General features: G+C 42.4%; 1 protein-coding gene across 5 annotated transcripts in view; it reads left to right on the top strand.

Moving 5' to 3' along the window:
* The window catches only part of LOC131691257 (uncharacterized), a 62,312-nt gene extending 51,713 nt beyond the window's left edge, over positions 1-10,599 (top strand). For all 5 annotated transcript variants that reach the window (XM_058977524.1, XM_058977525.1, XM_058977526.1 and 2 more), the window contains exons 4-12: positions 1,568-2,258; positions 2,319-2,585; positions 2,933-3,055; positions 3,658-3,956; positions 4,093-5,760; positions 5,823-6,066; positions 6,135-8,266; positions 8,328-8,587; positions 8,648-10,599. In XM_058977524.1, coding sequence (XP_058833507.1) covers positions 1,568-2,258; positions 2,319-2,585; positions 2,933-3,055; positions 3,658-3,956; positions 4,093-5,760; positions 5,823-6,066; positions 6,135-8,266; positions 8,328-8,587; positions 8,648-8,874 — 5,911 coding nt within the window. In that variant the 3' untranslated portion in view covers positions 8,875-10,599. The remainder of the gene's footprint in view (positions 1-1,567; positions 2,259-2,318; positions 2,586-2,932; positions 3,056-3,657; positions 3,957-4,092; positions 5,761-5,822; positions 6,067-6,134; positions 8,267-8,327; positions 8,588-8,647) is intronic.
* The last annotated feature ends 6,349 nt before the right edge of the window (positions 10,600-16,948 follow it).

Below are 16,948 nucleotides of genomic sequence, written 5' to 3'. Positions count from 1 at the left end.
TATATTTGTTAGGAATCTAGATTCGAAGGGAAATACAAGGAATTGATGACCTTATGCAGGGGTTTGTTAGCAATAACAGAGCTTGAAAATTGAAGCCGTATTGGAATTGATCTTCGCTCAACTATTCATTCTTACGGTAGTATGTTCACGCCTGGATCCTTTCGCACCCTCTCATTCTGCTACAGGCGGTAAGAAGCTAAAATCAAGTTTAACTAGTGTTAAGTTAGTTAAAAATTACTGTAATAAACCGGTCTATATCTGATTGACGACTTGAAATAAATAAATAAATAAATGAATAAACAAATAGATAGGAGACTCATGAGAACCATGCTATCTCACCGTTTGACGACCCTTAATTAATAAATCGCACGATTTTGACCAAAAAAAATCACTGTGTGATGCGGTAAACAACAATGTTCTAAGTTTCTTTATTACAATCCAATAATCAGCAACATCAACCCGTAAGAACAAGGAACAACTAAGTACACTCAGGTTTTTTCAGAATTCAACACGCATCAGCGACCTGCCTAGACAAGACCCACCGAGCAGGAAGTTTTAGTGTTACTGTAAAAACGTAAAAGATCCACGGCTCAGTTATGCTATCGCCTTAGCCCGTGCCAAATAATCTAATAAAAAATATATTTTCCCGACACTTTCTATGCGAATGTTCACACTTGTCACTGGCCTTGTACCGGACAAGTGTGATTGAGCCCATGTAGCGAATTGATGTGAGAATATTGATGTGCATGTTACTGAACCGGTTCTGAATCGGCTCGTAAAGGTGTGGATTTAGCTTAAGCGTCATTGTTTTCAATATAAAAAATAACAAAACTGTCCACGCAACAACTCGTCCATGAACACTCATTGTTCACGCTTGAGAGTCGTGATATCTGAAGCTATCACGGTCTGACTTACCATGAGTAAGCTACAAATTAGATTGTCCTTTGCAACCGGATTTTTCCGACTGTAAAGTCAAAAGTGATCTAGATTGCCACTAATTTGGCATGACGGAATCAATTTAAAAACAATAAACGTAAGCGCGCCGACGAAATCGACACCATTCATGAGAATTCCGCTTTCTGTGCGGACGAGAGATAAGAAAGTACGACGTAGGTCGTCGCTATTTCGGTCCGCCAGTAGTGTGTCCGAGAGACCACAACGTTAGTCTACGAACCAGTATTTAATCGCGCTTATCGCAGAACATGAGTAAAAGCCGAGCGTGATTTATCATTTTTTCGTCTTTATCAGATGACGAGAGCAAGGTGCGTCGGCGATGATGGCTGCGCATCCGGGGCAATGTGTAGGTCAAAGTACAATTTTGTCTAATTGGAAAGCAGACTGATGTAAATCACGTCAAGTATTGATTAAAGTAATGAACTGCAGTTGAAATCGTATATGCGGTTGTCCAACAGACGTCACAAGCCGTAAAGATGACGATGTTTATGTTGCAGAAAGCTTTATCGCTTCATTATGTTCCGCTCGAACGAATCGCAACAAGTTCCTACCCCGAGCAACACGTGACAATAGTAAGCTAATTTCTTCTTTTTTTTCTAACGTATACTTTCAGAGCATCCCGTGGCGTACAGTTACCCGCGTTGGGTCGTTATGCAACCGGTATCTTTTATCTTGATAAACATTCTCACCTGGAAGCCAAAAAGGACTTCAACTCGCTGGCCGAGAGCCTCGGAATACAGGTGATTTGTTGGCGTGATGTTCCGACTAATCAGGAAGCTGTCGGTGCCGTTGCTCGTAAGAGTGAACCGATGTCGCAACAAGTGTTCGTTACGGCTGATGTCGACGACGATACGTTCAAGCGGCAGGTGTTCGTTTTGCGCAAGCGTGCCACCCATGAGTTGCCGCGTTCAGGACGCCGCTTCTACATCTGTTCCCTGTCGACAAAGACCATTGTTTACAAAGGTTTGTTCACCTCGGACCAAATCTGGGAATACTATCTCGATCTAAAGAATCCCGATTTCACCACTTATTTGGCACTGGTTCACACCCGCTTCAGTACCAATACGTTCCCGTCTTGGGAACGAGCTCATCCGTTGCGTGTTTTGGCCCACAATGGGGAAATCAATACGCTTCGTGGCAATGTTAATTTCATGAAAGCACGCGAGGGTGTCATGAAGAGTGAGCTATTCGGCGATGAACTGAAGAACCTGTACCCAGTAGTTGAGCCGAACCTGTCCGATTCCGGTTCGTGCGACTGCGTGCTTGAATTTTTGACTCAAGTCGGAAATCGATCATTGCCTGAGGTAAGTTGTTTTCAGTCGGAATAGCTAGGAATATAGCATAAATGATCTTCGTTCTTATAGGCTGTAATGACTATGGTACCGGAGGCGTGGCAAAACGACCGTACTATGTCACAAGAAAAACGAGATTTCTACCATTGGTCGGCATGTGTAATGGAACCCTGGGATGGACCAGCGTTGATCTCGTTCACCGATGGGCGCTATATTGGTGCCATTTTGGATCGTAACGGTCTACGTCCGTCCCGATTTTATGTGACCCGCGATAACCACCTGATCATGGCTTCGGAAGTTGGTGTTTATGACGTTGATCCTAAAGACGTTACTCTCAAGGTAGAATCATTGAAATCGACTCAAACGTTTTTATTTTTTGTAGATTTTAAACTCATACACACACTTCGTATCATCACATTTGGTAGGCCCGAAAGGCGCGTCCGGCGCGTTTCGTGGAACTAAGCCGATCAGAGTCAAAGATTAAGCGGTAATTTTTAACTCTGGTAGAGTTAAGTGAATTTTCATTTCTGCTCTTTTTTTGTTAAGGATCTTCCTAATACACACTTGCTGTTTCGAACTGTTCCCACCAAAACAAACGCAAACACGATTCTAATTTGTACATTTCAATTCTCTTTTGGTGGAATCGAATCGTTTTGGTTTGATTGCGAATTTTTAAAAAATAATAGAGTCGTCTCAAGCCAGGCCGTATGCTGTTGGTGGACACCGAACAAAAGTCACTTATTCAGGACATTGAACTTAAATCCCAAATAGCAAGATCACGCCCGCACTCCGAATGGCTTCAAGATCAGGTAAGGAACAAATAATTATGTAAAGTAACGAATTGCATTCTCAAATTTCAGCTGCTCGTTGTACAATTGTGTCTGTCTATGTTCAGAACGGAACTAACAAACATTTTCACCAACTACCATTCCATGACCCAGCCAGGTGTACGATCACGATCGAATGAATATCACATCTTCAAAAAACCACCATGCATCATTGAGCTTGCAAACTTATTAATCATTTCTGTATTCTCTCTTTGTTTCATTTCTCACAATCATCACAATCAAATAATATAAATATTGAAATCTCTTTGGCTCAATCTAACCCTCAAAGATGGTAAGTTCCCAAAATTTGAACAGAATTGTACTACCCGCGTGATTTTTCTACTTTATCTAGTAAGATAATTTGATTTGACCTATTCTGAGTATTTATGAACCCGATAAAATACAAACAGCGTCCTGTTGATTGTTTTCGTCCTTCTTTTATCCATTGCATGTTTCTCACTGTTCTTCGTTGTTGTTAAATTATCAGTGTGAATAGATTCTGTCCCGTTGATTTGAGTTTCGCCGTAAAATTCTTTTTAATTCAGAAGAATCTTTCTACAAATATCCGTATATTTTGATTGTAGATCACGATGGAAACAATTCGGCGAGAGGCTGCTGAGATGAACGGCTGTACCGATTTGAGCAACTATCAACCAGATGAGAACCATTGTGGATTGATGGATCCTAGGCTACAGCTGTACGGTTATACTACTGAAACGGTTCACATGCTGCTTCTACCGATGATCAAGAACAAGAAGGAGGCTCTCGGCTCCATGGGCAATGACGCACCACTTGCTTGCCTTTCTGCATTCCAACCCTTGCCGTACGAGTACTTTAAGCAACTATTCGCCCAAGTCACGAACCCACCAATTGATCCATTTCGGTGAGTTGAACAGTAATCATTTTTGCCGTGCGGCTCCTCGATTATAATTTTGGTGGAGACGCATTATCACTTAGCATAATCCTGCTAAATTCATCGACTAAATATAGTTCGAAATCCTACCTGCTTTTCCTTTCAGTGAAAAAAACATCATGTCGCTTCAGTGCCCGATTGGTCCGGAAGCTAACCTGCTGGCTGCGTCCCCCTCGCAGGTACATCGCATCTGGTTAGATAATCCTATCCTAAGCATTCCGGATGTTGAAATCCTTAAACGCAACCAGCATCGTGGATGGAAAACTAAGGTTATCGATATTACATTCCCAGCTGAAGAGGGGTCTGAAGGTTATATCGTGGCATTGCGTCGCATCAGTGCCGAAGCCGTGAGTGCTGCCAAGAGCGGCTACCAATTGCTAGTCCTCTCGGATCGGATTGCTGGTCAGGAGCGTGCGCCTATCTCGGCACTGCTCGCACTAGGATCCGTTCATCATCATCTGATCGAGTCGCGTCAACGCATGAAAGTTGGCTTAATAGTGGAGACAGCAGAGGCTCGAGAAGTTCATCATTTTTGTGTACTTCTAGGGTATGGTGCAGATGCTATCTGTCCGTATTTGGTCTTCGAATTAGCCGAGGCTCTTCGTGACGAAACCGTTCTTGACCCAAGCTTGACCAATGAAGCGATATACAATGCTTACGCCCAAGCTGTCGAGACCGGAATTCTTAAGGTGATGGCAAAGATGGGAATATCGACGCTTCAATCTTACAAAGGTGCCCAGATTTTCGAAGCCGTTGGAATTGGCGCCGATGTGATTGACTATTGCTTCCGAGGAACTCAGTCGCGAATTGGAGGTGTGAACCTTGAAGTACTAGCACAAGAAGGACTTCAACGCCACGCTATGGTATACGGAAATCAGAACATCGACAGTAAGATTCTACGTAATCCAGGTCAATTCCACTGGAGAGCTGGTGGCGAAGGCCACATTAACGAACCAGCAGCAATAGCTGCTCTTCAAGAAGCATCGGTAAACGAAAATAAGGGAGCATACGCAGTGTTCCGCGATACAACGATGAAGAGTGTTGAGAAATGCGCTTTACGAGGTCAGCTTGAGTTAGTGAAGGGCCGCCCAAAGATCGACATCTCCGAAGTAGAACCAGCGAGCGAGATTGTTAAAAGATTTGCAACCGGTGCCATGAGTTTTGGAAGTATTTCGCTTGAGGCGCACTCAACGCTAGCAGTAACTATGAATCGCATTGGAGGCAAAAGTAACACTGGTGAGGGTGGTGAAGATGCTGATCGCTATTTGAATCAAGATCCCAACCATAACAAACGTTCTGCTATTAAGCAGGTCGCTTCAGGTCGTTTTGGTGTTACGGCTGCTTACATAGCCAATGCGGATGATCTTCAAATCAAGATGGCCCAAGGTGCCAAACCTGGTGAGGGTGGCGAGCTTCCAGGGTATAAGGTTACAAAGGGAATTGCAAAGACACGCCACTCGGTTGCAGGAGTAGGCCTCATTTCACCTCCACCTCATCATGACATTTACTCGATCGAAGATTTGGCCGAGCTTATTTACGATTTAAAATGTGCCAACCCGCGGGCTCGCATAAGTGTAAAGCTGGTATCGGAAGTTGGAGTCGGTGTGGTAGCATCTGGAGTGGCTAAAGGCAAAGCTGAACATATTGTAATATCCGGACACGACGGTGGTACCGGCGCTAGCTCATGGACTGGCATCAAGTCAGCTGGGTTACCGTGGGAGCTGGGTGTTGCCGAAACACATCAGGTGTTGGTTCTGAATAATCTGCGATCGAGGTAATTTTATTTATTCGTTTTGAGCTATGCACAGAACACATACCTGTTCACTCTAATTTCAGGGTGGTTGTCCAAGCTGACGGTCAGTTGCGTACCGGTTTCGACGTTGTGGTAGCCGCCATACTCGGGGCTGATGAGTTTGGATTCAGCACGGCCCCTCTCATTGTCATGGGCTGTACGATGATGCGCAAATGCCATCTAAATACATGTCCAGTCGGCATTGCTACCCAAGACCCAGTACTGCGGGCCAAGTTCACCGGAAAACCTGAACATGTCATCAATTATTTCTTTATGCTGGCTGAAGAGGTAAGACATATTTGTAATACACACGATAACTACAGCTTATAATTTTTTTAAAAAATTACACCCATCAGATTCGTGAAATAATGGCAAGTTTGGGTATGCGCAAATTCCAAGAATTGATTGGTCGTACGGATTTGCTAAAGGTTCGTAAGGACCTCACAAATAAAGCCAGCATGCTGGATCTCCAAATGTTATTGAAGAGCGCTTTGGATCTCCGCCCTGGTACTAACATTATTGGTGGGTCAGTAAAGCAGGACTTTACTCTGGCCGAACGCGCCGACAGCTATTTAATCGAAAAATCTCAAGGTGTTCTCGCCGGTACTGAAGAGTCTATTACTTTTGACATGAAAATTAAAAATGAAGAGCGTGCTTTCACCAGTACTCTAAGCTATGAAATCGCTCGTAAGTATGGCGATTCTGGTCTACCAGAAGGTCGTTCGATAAACATAAATTTGACTGGATCAGCGGGTCAAAGCTTCGGTGCCTTCTTGGCGAAAGGAGTTTACCTTAACTTGGTCGGAGATGCCAACGACTATGTTGGCAAAAGTTTGTCCGGAGGCAGCATCATAATTCGACCACCTGAAGAATCACCCTTCGAATCGCACCTCAATGTAATTGTCGGTAATGTTTGTTTATATGGTGCAACTTCTGGAAGAGCATTTTTCCGGGGTATCGCTGCAGAACGATTCTGCGTGCGCAACTCAGGAGCTACAGCTGTAGTCGAGGGTGTTGGTGATCATGGTTGCGAATATATGACAGGAGGTTTGGTATTGATCCTGGGGCTGACAGGGCGAAATTTCGCCGCTGGTATGTCAGGTGGTATCGCCTACGTTCTGGATACTGATGGTACTTTCCGCTCCAAAGTCAACCCGGGAATGGTTGAACTGCTAGGGCTGGACTTAGATGAGGATCGTCTGACAGTTAAAAATCTTCTGGAAGAATTTGTGGAGAAGACTGATTCAGTCGTTGCTAAAGAATTGTTGTCGATATGGCCTGAACCTTGCCAGCAGTTCGTAAAAGTGTTCCCATACGAATACCAAAAGGCATTGAAGGCGCAGAAAGAGGAATTATTGTTGCAGAAAGAACTCAATGTCCTAACTAATGGAACTCCGAAACATGAACCGAAGGTCAAAGATATTGAAGAATCTATCCAAGATGCTGCTTTAGCCAAGAAAAAGTTAGACCAAATCCTGGACAAAACTCGTGGTTTTATCAAGTACAAGCGAGAGACTTCAGTGTATCGTAATGCAGCCGAGCGCCAGAAGGATTGGAAGGAGGTATATAATTTCCCTCACGTACGCAACAATCTTAAGATGCAAGCAGCTCGCTGCATGGAGTGTGGTGTTCCATTTTGTCAATCTAACTCCCATGGTTGCCCTCTAGGCAACATAATCCCCAAGTGGAACGATCTAGTCTTCAACGGTAGCTGGAAGGAAGCTATTAATCAACTGCTTCAAACCAATAACTTCCCGGAGTTCACAGGACGAGTATGTCCAGCTCCTTGTGAAGGTGCTTGTGTTCTGGGTATTTCTGAGCCAGCAGTTACGATCAAAAATATAGAGTGTGCCATTATTGATCATGCATTTGAACAGGGTTGGATAACACCCCAAATTCCAGCAATTAGAACGGGTAAGCGTATTGCAATTATTGGATCCGGTCCAGCTGGTCTGGCCGCAGCTGAGCAGCTAAACAAAGCGGGTCATTTGGTCACGGTATACGAACGAAATGATCGCCCGGGAGGCCTTCTACAGTATGGTATTCCTACGATGAAGTTGTCTAAAGATGTCGTAAAGCGTCGTATTAATTTGATGATTGACGAAGGAGTAATGTTTAAATGCAACGTTCACATTGGTAAAGATTTGATGGCATCCCAATTGGAAAAGGAGTACGACGCTGTTCTTTTTACGACGGGTGCAACATGGCCACGTGATCTGAACTTACCCAACAGAAATCTTAAAGGTATCCATTTTGCGATGGAGTTTTTGGAAGCGAGCCAGAAAAAACTTCTTGGAACCAATCCAACATGGATTTCTGCTGAAGGAAAGCACGTCATTGTTATTGGAGGAGGTGACACAGGATGCGATTGCATTGCTACTTCTTTGCGACAGGGTGCCAAGACTATTACCACGTTTGAAATTTTGCCAAATCCCCCGGAGAAACGAGCCCACGATAACCCCTGGCCGCAGTGGCCGAAGATATTCCGGTAAGATCAAACGCCAAAATATGTATAAAGAATAAATCAATTTAAAGATTCACATTTTTAGCGTTGACTACGGCCATGAGGAGGTTCGTGTAAAATGGGGCAAAGATCCACGTCAATATAGCACAACCACAAAGGAATTCGTTAGCGACGGAGACGGTCACATAAAGGGAGTTAACACTGTACAGGTTGAGTGGACTCAAAGCCCAACTGGGCAATGGAAAATGGCTGAAGTCCCTGGATCTGAAAAATATTACCCGGCAGACCTCATTTTGCTGGCAATGGGTTTCCTGGGCCCCGAGAAAGTTGCCCCCACAGAAATGAGTAAGTTTCACTTTGAAATGAGTTTCTTTCACCTGGTTACTTACTGTTTTTCCTTCGCAGATATTGAGCTGGACGGCAGAGGAAACATCAAAACTTCGGTGGGCACATACGGAACAGCCAATCCAAAAGTATTTGCTGCCGGTGACTGCCGCCGAGGGCAATCGCTGGTCGTTTGGGCAATCTCCGAAGGACGACAAGCGGCTCGTCAAATTGATACCTATTTGATAGGTGAACCAAGTTCACTCCCAGGCCCTGGAGGTGTTGTAGATTCGACGCGATCTCCATAAATCTCTTAACATTTAATTGCATAGCAGAACTTTGACTAACATGAGACACTGAACTAGCATATACTGAAAGTTTCGTTAGTGTTAGTCGCAGATGAGACTTTTCAACATTCAACAGAAGAAACTAATAACAGGTTTACAACCACATATGGTACAGAACGTTCTATACGTCCAGCTGGTTCGATGCGAGCCGGAAGTAGATGGAAGTGAAACAGTTCTAGTGATTTTCATACGTTTCTGTTAGTTTCGTAGAAATTGATTATTTTCACCGTTATATGTACAATCAAGCATAAATCGATTATTTACTACAACTCATCATTTAGTTTTATTTTACTTCACAACTTCATTGTATTATCATTAAACGCTAATTCTGCTTAGTAATGATGAATAAATGTTTATTTCACTATTTGTATAAACATCCACCAAAAACTTGTAATTATCATTTAATTATAGTTCAAGGAAATAACGTTCTGTGATGTCACGTTTTCTGTAAGAACCAACCACGTTGCCAATTAGAAAGTGACAGCCCTAAACCAGAAGATGCAACATATCTGTGTTATTATTGTCATTTTACGAGACAAAAAGTGAAATTTTTAATCATGTTGATTAGTCGCTAGCACGGTTATTCTGTTGGAAATACAGTTTCACTAATCTGCTGCTTTTTGTATTTTGATTTCCATTCGACTCTCTTGGTTCCATCATTTTATCATACATATATCGTATCTTTTTGACTCATCGTACTGGTTTGAGTTATCACATTACATTCAAACAATCATTCCATCCGATTTCAGGAACATGGTAAAACAGTACAACTCCTACCTTCTTAATGGTATATACCTCGTACCCAACCACCGGATATCTGTTTGACCATATACCTATCCCACAATTTTACACCAAAAATTATCAAATTGTTTCACAAACTCCTCTGAGTTTAAACCTATCACACAAGCTATAAGCGAATGTACGCAGAGTAAAAAGTCAATTAATCGATGACATACACTATGGGGTGACTTATTTTACAGACAAGTTTCAAAATGTTCCGACACCTGTGGCAGGTACTGTTTACGTGTATCGACAATAATTAGAAAACTAATATTTGTGAATTTACAAAACTATACTATATATTACAAAATTATGGATTCTCTACTAGGAGGCAGTTCCCATACTAATGTAGAATGGAGCTAATAAAAAGAAAGTGTCCCTCATCTAACGAAAGTTGACTGTAGTGTTCCCCGACTAGTTCGTCATTGTAACCCATCTGTACTCGAACTGCATGTTAAGTTAAATGTTTGACGAATATATGTTATCGAAAATATGCCTGTTCCATCAAATTAAACGAGGATAGAATGTTCGACACTGTTGAAGTGCGCAAAATATGTACTTAGCAAATATTTACAAACAATATACAACGCTAAAAATATAACAAAAGAGAAAAATGTCAAATCACATACAATTTTTTTCATGCACCCCATCCCATGTACAATAGATTGCAAATCATCAAATATTACAGTATACAGTTTGAAACGAACGCATGGGTCAAATGCTCAAAACCATAAGACTGCTGCTGAACAGCATACTGGAGCCATCGAGGAAATACAACCTAAACCCGTTAAATTGCATATTCACTCAAAACTTCAGTTTCACTGAATAAAATCGCCATGTATATTATTTAAAATACAAAACAAATATCTGCTTGGAGTTGTTCAATAAATGTCAAATGTTATTCGATATCGCTTTCTTCTTCTACAAATTAAATTGCAACATAATAACACAATTGCAATTGTAACAGATCTTATGAACAGTTCACAAGTCCAAGTAAGTATATTAAAGATGGTATAACAAAGTAGTAATGGTTTCACAGAATTAAATGGAAATGATTGCTAGAAACTGTCTGGCCTTTGGCTCGAAAGGTCTACCGCAACTTTCTAGACTCTCGATCACACATTTTTCCGCTATTTGTTTAATATAACATTAAGTTCATTGCAGCAATATCTAAGTACTACCTCGTAGTAAATTATTCTACGACATTCATTGAACTTACACTTGCAAACTATTGAACGCAAAATCTCATGTCCGAAAAAAAATCATTTTGATTACAAATTAAGGCTCAACTGCACTCGGTAATATGTTAGTAAGCGTGTATCAACCATCCTATCTCATACTGGCCGGCATTTTTTACAGAAAAAACATATATCTGCAAACAATTTGGTTCATGGATTTAGGAAGGTGTTAGCTTAAACCATTCTCCGCGCGTGATGCCTTACGGCATCACCAGACATGACTGGTTCAAATTTGTCGTAATAGCTTGCTTGGACCAATTTTAACCGGTACTTAACTCATTATGACTCAGCGTATGAAATTTTATACGCAAAAACACACATTTCTGGATTATACTTGTTATATAATAAAAGCGTCTTCAAACTTCTGGTCTTCTGTGAACGGTAATTAATAGCCTATAATTTATAATGTGTATGCTCAATAATGTTTTTTAATTAAATGCCATCGTGTTTTCGAATGTAAAAATTGGACAAAATTCAAACCAAAATATGACCAATATATATTATTAAATCATCCAAAAAGCTGAATGAAAAAAATTAATGATCTCGCAAGGTTGAAGATGTTATTCGATTTTATGCCAAATATAAGGATATTAGCCGAATTTTCTTTGTAATGATTTTTTGAAACCTTAGCCCAGCGTATGAAATTTCATACGCTAGTTTTTTCGCAACAAAACATTCGCTATTTTGTTGAATTTTAAAGTCTTTGTCTTGTTCGTTGTTTAGTCTGGACTAACAGGACCGTGACGTAGTCTTCTAGAGCCTTTGGTAGAGTCTCAGTTGTGCGCCTTTTTGCCGTGTACATTGGTTTTCTTTTACAGTTCGACTTTCGAACAATAATTTTGTGTGTACATGGGACTGATACTCCTATCCTGACTTATTTTATGACTTAACCCCGCTTATTCTATAAAACAGGCCATGATTTTAGCGCCCCCTTACGGTTGGCGCCCTTGGTGGGGGCCAATCTGTCCAACCGCACGCTACGGCTCTGCCTATTCCCCAGCTAATTCTTGACCGATTTTTATAACCCTGATTTCGAATGAAAAATAGAGTAATCTCATTGACTGTTACTGAATTTCATTCAATTCTGAGTTTTAGTTCCGGAGTTACAGGTTGGTTATTGCGGTCGCATAGGAATTTCTCATATAAACCGGTACAATCGTAATACCTCATAGGTTAAAAATCTAGTCAAATGAAAATCAAATTTATTCACATTCGATTCGATGGCCTAGATCACTAATGACCAATCAAACTTGAATATACACTGAAGTCTTTTTTATGCGGTTTTTACTTATGCGGTTTTTTACGCGACTTTTTATGCGGATTTTCAAAATTATGCCTTTTTTGCGCGGATTTTCAAAGTTATGCGGTTTTTATGCGGATTTTCAAAGTTTTTCCTTTTAGTTTTTAGGACATCACCCGAAGCGAATTTTATCGAAAGATAAACCCTCGTGAATGCACATGCGCAAACAAAAGACATAAAATGGTCATATTTTTATTTTAGATTATTAATTACTAGTCTTTGGGTTAAGGATATGGGGGCCACAATCGTCTGAGCTCTCGATCGAAGCAGATCGTTTTCTTGTGCTGTGCATAGAGTAAATCAATATAAATATATACATTGTGAAGGCCAGTCATTGTTTGAGGCAGGCTTTGTTCGCCGGTGCCTAGGTTGGTGAAGTGAATAGTTCAATAACCGGACAAGCCGCTATATAAGCTAAGTATCTTTTTTTTTCTCATTTCCCTTTCTCCCGATCTGTCACTATTTCTTAGATCCCTTTCCCCTGAATATAAGTTTTATCTCTCGCTTACACCACGTGCTATCCTCGTGCCTAAATGGCCGAGGGCGAAGTAACATTGGATGGGAATGATATTCTCATGGATTTACCGGATAAACCCGAAATTACTCCCTCCCCTGATTCCCCCAGTCCTCCTCGTATTAAAACATACCCACCTAGTTCAAATGGACCCTGGGTGGTCTATTTCCGGCCCATCACGAAATCGCTTAATATTTTGGAGATCTCACGGAAGCTGACTGCTAACTACCCGGCCGTAGCTCAGATAACACGTGTTAGAGCTAAAAAGATACGCATATTAGTGAATGACCTCGACCAGGCAAACCAGATTGCTCGCAGCGAGCGTTTTACTAAGCAATTTAAGGCGTAGATACCTTGTTTGGCAGTGGAGATCGACGGGGTCGTCGCCGAACCGGGTTTGAAGTGCGAAGACGTGTTGAAGTATGGAGTTGGTTGCTTTAAGGACCCCTCACTTGAACATGTGAAGATTCTGGAATGCAAGCAATTGTATTCAGCAAAAACTGAGAATAATAAGACAACTTATTCATTGTCAGACTCGATTCGGGTGACTTTCTCCGGGTCTTCCCTCCCCAACTATGTCCTCCTGGATAAGGTTCGTCTACCGGTTTACCTGTTTGTACCGCGGGTAATGAACTGCAGCAATTGCAAGCAGCTGGGCCACACAGCCACCTATTGTGGCAATAAGAAAAGGTGCGGCAAATGCGAGGGAGAACATGAGGATGACGCTTGCGGTGGAGAAACTGAAAAGTGTATTTACTGCGGGGGCCTTCCGCATGATCTTAAATCATGCCCCGCGTACAAACAGCGCGGGGATAAAATTAAGCGCTCCCTTAAGGAACGCTCGAAGCGCTCTTATGCAGAAATTCCTAAAATTCCTTTGCTCTTTTGGCTGGCGTTGAACAAGAATCTGACGACCCACAAGAGGGAACATCTTTGGTCAACCCAGGGGTGTCCAGGAAGAGGAGAAATCTAGCTTTCCCTAGATTGCCTCGTAAGGGTGCCAAGGTGTCGTCCAGTCAGAGTGAGCCAACTACAATCAATAAATCCGACGGAAGTGATGCACTAAAGCCGAAGCAATTTGCTCCAGGACTTGGAAATTTTAATTCTTACAAGGAGTATCCACCACTTCCAGGGACACCAAAAACCCCAAGTGTTCACTTTTTCCCAACAAATACTCAGTCCAGTAGCGGACTCATGAAATTTTCTGACATAGTGGACTTAATTTTCACAGCTTTCAATGTTACTGATCCTCTTAAAAGCATTCTGATACATTTTCTCCCTATGGTGCAAACATTTTTGAAACAGTTGACTGCTAAATGACCCCTCCTTGCAGCGATCGTATCCTTCGATGGCTCATCAAACGAGGTCACTGATTCGATCACTGTCCTACAGTGGAATTGCAGAAGTATCCTCCCGAAAATCGATTCCTTCAAATTTTTACTAAGCAGTTTAAAATGTGATGCTTTCGCGTTATGTGAAACCTGGTTAACTTCCGATATAAATCTAAACTTCCACTACTTTAATATAATCCGTCTGGATCGAGAAAACCCTTATAAAGGAGTACCTCTGGGGATCAAAAAGTGCTATTCTTTCAACTGAATTAACGCTTTGTAATATCACGGAATCTTTACCGGCACCGCGGTTAGTTCTCGGAAGATTTTAACTCGCACGGTACGGTATGGGGCTGTCTTCATGATGATAATAGATCAACATTAATCCAAGATCTTTGCGACCATGGACGGTCTTCCACCCTGTGGTGGGATAAAGAGTTCTCAGAGCTGTACGCGGAAAAGTCCACTGCATATAAAGCCTTCCGGGAAGACGGGTTACCCGCTAGCTATCAACAGTACGCGTCGTTAGAAAGGAGAATGAAGAGTCTAATGAAAGCCAAAAAACGCAGTTATTGACGCCGGTTCGTCGACGGGTTAACGAGAGAAACAGCGATGAGCACTCTTTGGGGTACGGCTCGACGTATGCGTAACCGTAATAGTACCAACGAGAACGTGGAATATTCAAACCGTTGGATATTCGCTTTCGCCAAGAAGATCTGTCCGGACTCTGTCCCGGTACAGAAAACGTGACGCGCCGCGTCCCCTCACGATACCGCGAACGAAACACCGTTTTCGATGGTGGAGTTCTCACTTGTTCTCTTATCATGCAACAATAACGCCCCAGGGTTAGACAGAATCATATTCAACTTGCTGAAGAATCTGCCTGACACTGCAAAAAGGCGCTTGTTGAATTTATTTAACAAGTTTCTTGAGGGTAACATTGTCCCTCATGACTGGAGGCAAGTGAAGGTCATCGCCATCCAAAAACCAGGAAAACCAGCCTCCGACCACAACTCGTATCGGCCGATTGCAATGCTGTCCTGTATTCGAAAGTTGTTCGAGAAAATGATCTTGTTTCGCCTCGACAATTGGGTTGAAACAAATGGCTTATTGTCAGATACACAATTTGGCTTCCGCAAAGGCAAAGGGACGAACGATTGCCTTGCGTTGCTTTCTACAGAAATCCAAATGGCCTATGCTAACAAAGAGCAGATGGCATCAGTATTCTTGGATATTAAGGAGACTTTTGACTCAGTTTCTATCAACATTCTGTCAGAGAAGCTGCACCAGCATGGTCTTTCACCAATTTTAAATAACTTTTTGCTAAACCTGTTGTCTGAAAAACACATGCACTTTTCGCATGGCGATTTAACAACATCGCGATTTAGCTACATTGGTCTTCCCCAGGGCTCATGTCTAAGTCCCCTGCTCTACAATTTTTACGTGAATGACATTGACGATTGTCTTGCCAATTCATGCACGCTAAGGCAACTTGCAGACGACGGGGTGGTCTCTGTTACAGGGCCCAAAGGTGCCGACTTGCAAGGACCATTACAAAATACCATGGGCAATTTGTCTGCTTGGGCTCTTCAGCTGGGTATTGAGTTCTCCACGGAGAAAACTGAGTTGGTTGTTTTTTCTAGGAAGCGTGAGCCGGTGCAACTCCAGCTTCTATTAATGGGTGCAACGATCAATCAGGTTTTCACATTTCAATATCTCGGGGTCTGGTTCGACTCTAAAGGTACCTGGGGATGTCACATTAGGTATCTGAAACAGGAATGCCAACAAAGGATCAATTTTCTCCGAACAATAACTGGAACATGGTGGGGTGCCCACCCAGGAGACCTGATCAGGTTGTACCAAACAACGATATTGTCGGTGATGGAGTACGGGTGTTTATGTTTCCGCTCCGCTGCGAGCATACACTTCATCAAACTGGAGAGAATCCAGTACCGTTGCTTGCGCATTGCCTTGGGCTGCATGCACTCGACCCATACGATGAGTCTCGAAGTGCTGGCGGACGTTCTTCCGCTAAAAAATCGATTTTGGGAACTCTCATATCGATTGCTCATCCGATGCGACATTCTGAACCCGTTGGTGATTGAAAACTTCGAGAGGCTCGTCGAGCTTAATTCTCAAACCCGATTTATGTCCTTGTACTTCGACTGCATGGCACAAAGCATTAATCCTTCTTCATATACTCCCAACCGTGTTCATTTCTTAGATACTTCTGATTCTACTGTATTCTTCGACACATTCATGAAGGAAGAGATTCGTGGAATCCCGGACCATATACGTCCGCAAGTGATCCCCAATATATTTTATAATAAATTCCGAGAAGTCGACTGTGACAAAATGTTCTACACTGACGGATCAAATCTCAATGGGTCCACTGGCTTCGGTATCTTCAACAATTCTATCACCACTTCATTCAAGCTCAATGATCCCGCTTCAGTTTACGTCGCAGAGTTAGCTGCAATTCAGGATACCCTTGGGATCATCGACACTCTGCCCACAGATCACTACTTCATCATTTCGGACAGCCTCAGCTCTATCGAGGCTCTTCGTGCGATGAAGCCCAAAAAGCAATTCCCATATTTCCTGGGGAAGATACGGGAGTCCTTGTGTACGTTATCTGAAAAATCTTATCAGATTACCTTTGTTTGGGTCCCCTCTCATTGCTTTATCCCGGACAATGAAAAGGCCGACTCATTAGCAAAGGTGGGCGCATTAAATGGTGACATATACGAAAGACTAATCTGCTTCAACGAATTTTTTAGTATTTGTCGTCAGAGGACACTCAACAGTTGGCAAACCTCGTGGAGCAATGGTGAACTTGGACGATGGCTACATTCCATTATCCCAAAGGTAT

This window comes from Topomyia yanbarensis, chromosome 3, assembly GCF_030247195.1.
Source record: "Topomyia yanbarensis strain Yona2022 chromosome 3, ASM3024719v1, whole genome shotgun sequence".
NCBI lineage: Eukaryota > Metazoa > Arthropoda > Insecta > Diptera > Culicidae > Topomyia > Topomyia yanbarensis.
The sequence above is the reverse complement of the archived record's forward strand: the minus strand, read 5'-3'. Positions and strand labels throughout refer to the sequence as shown.